General features: G+C 36.8%; 1 protein-coding gene across 1 annotated transcript; it reads left to right on the plus strand.

Annotated features, from left to right (window-relative positions):
• Positions 1 to 551: 551 nt before the first annotated feature.
• Positions 552 to 5,845, plus strand: LOC140478602 (extracellular calcium-sensing receptor-like). Its single transcript, XM_072571821.1, has 6 exons — positions 552 to 836; positions 1,918 to 2,751; positions 2,870 to 3,097; positions 3,764 to 3,766; positions 4,694 to 4,817; positions 4,938 to 5,845. Exons 1-6 carry the CDS (start codon positions 573 to 575, stop codon positions 5,843 to 5,845), a joined length of 2,361 nt encoding a protein of 786 aa, XP_072427922.1. The 5' UTR covers positions 552 to 572.
• Positions 5,846 to 6,413: the final 568 nt, after the last annotated feature.

Raw genomic sequence — 6,413 nt, forward strand, 5'->3', positions numbered from 1 at the left:
GCATTCTTTCTCCATTTTAGTAATAATTTCTGCTGTTGCCCTAGCACGGTCCAGTAATGATCAGGTTTGCAAACGTTGGGGTAGGTTTGATCTACTTGGCTTGTCCAAAGATGGAGATATCATGTTGGGTGGAATTTTTGGAGTGCATTACCACGTTAAGTATCCGGACCTCTCGTTCAGCCATCAATTGGAGCCAGCAAAATGCCTCAGGTTGGTGGGTGCTATTAATTGCTCCATTAGAATGAATAATAATTATCAGTTAAATCATTTTGAGAGATCTCCTGCTTTTCTTCTAAATATTTCTATTGGATCTAGGTATCTCCTTAATATTTTATTTGAAATTGGGTACATTCTCATGGCTTTGCTGAATGTCAAGTCAGATTTTGAACTTAAGGCTCTCCATTGGGGTATAGTTTCCAGTTTGGAGACAATGGTATTACTACTATGTGAAATTATATCAAAGAACAGCTACGCTGTGGTTCCCTCTAATATTGCGACTTTCTATGTTTTTATAAAAAGTCTTGTTTCTACATCTTCTCCGCAGCTTTCAGTTCAGACCTTTCCGTTTTGCCATGGCAATGATTTTTGCAATTGAGGAAATAAACAATGATACAACGCTGCTTCCTGGGGTTACTCTGGGATATCACATATACGATTCTTGTAATTTGCCCCAGTTATCATTAAAAGCAGCTTTGGAGTTTCTAAACAGCCCTGAGGTAAACACTTCCACTGGTAACTGCAAAAACTCCTCCATTGTTTCTGCAATTGTTGCTGATTCTGGATCCACGCAGTCTTTAGCAATAGCACCTTCCATCAGTACCTTCAGAATACCTATGGTAAGAACTGGCATTAATAAATTGTTTGTGCAGAGTAAACAAATTTTGGTTGAATGGTATACAATGTTGTATGTGTCATTTAATCCATATTTGCAAAGTTTGGAACTTTTTTGCTGATTCAAAACATACCAGGATCTTCATTTACATTTGCAATAAAATGTTCTATTAGGATTGTCTGAGTGTCCCGTACAATTACAATTGATTTCTTTTGGCTTGGCATAGTTACAGCATCATAACCAGTTGATTATTATCATTGAGATGATTCTGTTTTGAACATCTCATTTCAGAAATCTGTTGATAAAACGACGTAAAATATGATAAAGGAAACTTTCAAAAATGCTTACGAAAGATTGACAAATTTAGTTCATTCTTATTCTTTCATGAGATACAGAGTGCTGACAAAATCAATGTTTGCTTCCAGTCCCCAGTTAAACTTGAGCCGAACTGGTTTCTAGATCATCTGTGAGCAATGGTTAAAAGTGAATCACATTACATGGAGTCACGTGTAGGCTTGATGTGACATAGTTTCATGATCACCATTACTGGGGCTGTCTTTCTATTCTAGATGTATTCCCTTAATTTACTTTTCACAGTTTGTCATAGTGACATCAGCACTGCTCCACCTTCACCCTTTCATCATAAGAGATTGTATACATACTAAATGAACCACTTCATAAGTAATTAAACTAACGAATTTACTGTATCAGAGTTTTACTTGATTTTTTGATCAACCTGTCCAATGATGCTATCGCAACTTCTGGGAAAGGTGAGATAGCCTTTGATCCACAGGTTGGTGTGTTCCCACTGCGCCACAAGTGCCGAACAGTGGTTTGCTTTAGTGCATCAACTTGTCAATATTTTGCTGTTTCTATCATGTACTATCATGAGTTAACTTTACTTATGAGTAATCAATCCAGCCATTATTAAATAAGTAGTTTATTATGCGTTTAAGATAGACCAATCCCATAAGCATGTCGCAAGTTTCAAAGCTTTGCTCTATTCAAACAATATCTATACCTTGATATCAGAAACAACCACAAGTTGTAGTCAAAATGCAAATGTTGCCACTATTTTTTAACAGGTTAGCTATTTTTCTACTTGTGCGTGCCTGAGCAATAGAAAGGAATATCCATCATTTTTTCGAACAATACCGAGTGATTACTATCAGGCTAGAGCATTAGCCCAGTTGGTGAAACATTTCGGATGGACCTGGATTGGGACAGTTAAGAGTGATGATGACTATGGAAACTTTGGAATGCACGCATTTGAAGAAGCAGTCCAACAATTAGGTGTTTGCATAGCTTTTTCCGAGTCATTTCATAAAACACAGTCGCGAGATAAGTTACTGAAAACAATTGACACCATAAAATCATCTTCGACAAAAGTTGTCATTGCTTTTGTGGGTGAATCAAATATGGGTGTTCTTCTAAAAGAAATGAATAGACAAAATGTTAGCGGCATACAATGGATTGGAAGTGAATCATGGGTTTCCACGTTGCTTCTTCCTCCAGAGGAAAGTAAAAAGATTGCTTCTGGTACAATTGGAATTGCAATTCGCAAAGTCATTATACCAGGGTTGAGGGAGTTCCTAATGAAAGTCCATCCATCGTTGTATCCAGGGAATCTCTTGGTGAAAAAGTTTTGGGAAAGTTGCTTTGGCTGCAGTCTGAGTGGTGGAATCAAAATAAGTCCTCGAGAAACTGAACCAGAGCTTAAGGAATGCACAGGGAGAGAACATTTACAGAATGTCCAAAATGAATTTACTGATGTGTGGCAGTACAGAGTGACTTACAATGTGTACAAAGCTACTTATGCGATAGCTCATGCACTTCACAATATGGTGTCATGTAAAACTGGGGGAGGACCTTTCTCCAATGGGAGTTGTGCAAATCTTTCAAACTTTCAACCATGGCAGGTGAGGAACATTTAACGCAGTTTCATGACTATATTTACATAAATATGTATTATGGCAGAATTCACAGTTGAACATTTAAAATTAGTATAAATGTATTCCCATTTTATTTCATTTAAAGTTATTGTATTACATGCGAACAGTGAATTTCGTAAACAAGATTGGTGAAAAGGTTTATTTTGATGAAAATGGAGATCCTGTCGCAACATATGACATTGTAAACTGGCAACCAAATGCCCTTGGTGATATTGACATTGTAAATATTGGGCACTATGATGGATCAGCACGTTCGGGAGCAGAATTTTCGATAACAGAAGAGGCAATTGTTTGGAGTGGCAGTCAGAAGTCGGTAAGATTTATGCTGAAATTTCCATTTTAAGTGCTAACTGATTTTTAATTTCAAGTTCACTTATTTGATACGGAAAAGCAAACTGGTGGTTGCATCAAATAGGCAGCGCAACCACTGCTGCCCATTTCCTGATATTGAGTAAAGTTGCAACCTAACAGGCATTCTTGTATGGAAAATTTCTGCTCACCATTCAAAGATCACTTGGCTTGATCAATCCCATAAGATGTGAAAAATATTTTATATGCACTCACTTCAACACCAGATTTTACACATAACTGATGTAGTTAAAATTGATAAAAAGTAAACAATTTCAGTTTAAGAGCAAGAGTTAATAAATGTCACTATATTTTAAATTAATGAACAAAGATGTAAACACCAAAACATACTGAAATGTAGCTGAATAGGTTTGAAAAAATTGTTCAGAGAGCAATGGATTCATTAGTTTGATATCAAGGGACATTATGGGTATATTCATCTTATTTGCAAACACATTTTTGCCACCCAAGTGCCAAGCAATGACTATCACCAACAATGGAGGGTCTAGTAATTTCTATATGATATTGATTGGCATCAGCATCAGTGATTTCCTGACTATCAATATCCTAGCTGTTACTATTGACTAGAAACTGAACTGGACTAGTCATATAAGTTATGTGGACTGAAAAGCAGGTCAGCAATGAGGAAACCTGCAGCAAGTAACTCACCTGTGGACTTTTCAAAACTTAACCACCACCTATAAGACACAGTACTGTGATGGAATACTCCAACTTTCCCGGATATGTGCAGATCCAATGGTTCTCAAGCAGCTTAAAACCACCTGGTGGAAAAAAAACAGCCCTGTTGTTTGGCACCAGATTCACAACCATTCACCCCACCTCCCTACAAGCAAAGTTCAGTAGCAGCATCTACAAAATACATGACAGAAATTCAACAATGCTCCTCAGACTGTACCTCCCAATCCCGTAACCATTGTCATTCAGAAGAACATTGGCAGCAAGTACATTGGAACATGGCAACCTGCAATTTTGCCACACAGTCACTCCCCATTCTTGATTTGCATGTGTACGCCTGTTCCTTCACTTCCTTGAGTGAAGGAAAATCCAGGATCTTACTCCCTTCTGATGTTATGGGTCTAAGTACAGTAAAAGTTTTGCAACAGCTCAAGAAGGCAGGTCAAAGGATAATAAATAAATGCTGGCTGGGCAGTGACGGCCCCATTGCATGAATCAATTAAGAAAATCATTTTTACTGCTGAATCTGGGTTTCATTTTAGCCATTAAACAGAATTAGTACAAATATTTTTTATCCTATTTATTACGTTTTCTTAAACAATATATGAAGCAACTCCACAGGCTATAATGTGAATCTGATCTCACTAAAAATGATCTGCTTCTGTAACTTAAAATCTATCCCAAGCACTTTCAAATAGTTTTAAACTAGATATAATGTAGTCACACTGCAAAATTATTTTAAAAAATACTGTCCAAATAAATAAAATATGAGTAGCTTTCTCCCTGTACATTAGACTGAATGCTGTACATTTGCTATATGGCATTATTAATATTTCTCCACCATTGTATTCACCTTCCTCATCAGATTCCTAAAGCAGTTTGCTCTGAAAGCTGTCATCAAGGAACAAGGAAAGCAGGAAGAGAAGGGCACCCTATTTGCTGCTTTGATTGCATACAATGTGCACAAGGTGAAATTAGTAACACAACTGGTAAGAAAACATCATTATCCATACCAAAGGAATGAATGCATAGGTTTGACGACTGAATTACAGCAAGGGTGTTACGATTCATCGTATAATGAACAAGTCTTGTGTTGTTTGTCTTTTCAGATTCAGTTCATTGCATAAAATGTCCATTGGAACTCAAATCTAATGAAAGACGGGATCAGTGCATTCCAAAGCAAATTGAGTTTCTTTCCTTTTTTGAGACAATGGGAATCATTCTGATGACACTGGCATTATTGGGAGCTTCCACCACTGTCGGGGTGTTCATAATATTTTACATCCATAGACATACTCCGATTGTTAAAGCTAATAACTCCGAGTTAAGCTTCCTTCTTCTTTTTGCCCTGACACTTTGTTTTCTGTCTTCAATTACATTCATTGGTGAACCCTTAGTTTGGTCTTGTATGCTCTGCCACGTAGCATTTGGTATTAGTTTTGTTCTTTGCATTTCTTGTGTATTGAGTAAAACAATTGTCGTGGTGATGGCATTCAAAGCAACATTTCCCAGCAATAATATGATGAAGTGGTTTGGACCAAGACAACAACAGCTGATGGTTTACATCCTTACGCTGGTACAATGTGCAATATGCACTGCCTGGTTAATTGTATTTCCACCTTATCCATTGAAAAATACTAGTCACTCTAATGAGATAATTGTGTTTGAATGCGATGTAGGTTCTTCATTAGCCTTCTATTGTGTGCTCGGTTATATTGGATTTCTATCCTGCATATGTTTTGTGGTAGCTTTTCTAGCGCGACAACTTCCAGACAACTTCAACGAAGCGAAACACATAACGTTTAGCATGCTTATCTTTTGCGCAGTTTGGATAACTTTCATTCCAGCGTACATAAGTTCGCCAGGGAAATATGCTGTGGCGGTTGAAGTATTTGCTATTTTGGCATCCAGCTTTGGTCTACTTATTTGCATTTTTGCTCCAAAATGTTATATTATTCTTCTGAAGAAAGAAAACAATACAAAGAGGAACATGATAGGCTTCCAAAAAAAACTTTGAAAATTTTTGATGCTGTACAGATATTTTAGAAGATAATTAATTTGTCATAAAGGTAATGAGTGGTAATTCCATTAGGTCAGCCAGTAAGCACCAATTTTACATTTTCCCAGCACCAATTTTACATAAACAAACAATGGAAGAGTAGTTTTGAAGTTGAACCGATATTTTGGGCGATTTTATACATCTCCCCTGACTTTCATTTCATGGGAATTGAAAATCGTGAGAAACCCATATTTATTGAAATGTTATAATCTTTAGTTCCCTTCCTTTTCCTTGAATTTTTTATTGTGTGGAATTTTGATTTGAAAATTGCTTTATCTGTCCAAAAATATCAGTGCTGAAACCTGGCACCATTACATATCCAAAATCGATTACTTGCATTGATTTCACAAAACACGTCCCTAAAAATGTGCCCCTTTGACATTGAGGGGTTTGTGGAGAGAGGGTGAGAGAATGGTGGTGTTGGGGATGAGGGATGGTTCGGAATCTTCAAGAACGTAGTTTTGGTAGCAATATGGAAAAGTAGATATTCTTCCTGTTTCAAAATTCATTTTATATTATTTTCCCA

The sequence above is a fragment of the Chiloscyllium punctatum genome, chromosome 6 (assembly GCF_047496795.1).
Source record: "Chiloscyllium punctatum isolate Juve2018m chromosome 6, sChiPun1.3, whole genome shotgun sequence".
Classification (NCBI taxonomy): domain Eukaryota; kingdom Metazoa; phylum Chordata; class Chondrichthyes; order Orectolobiformes; family Hemiscylliidae; genus Chiloscyllium; species Chiloscyllium punctatum.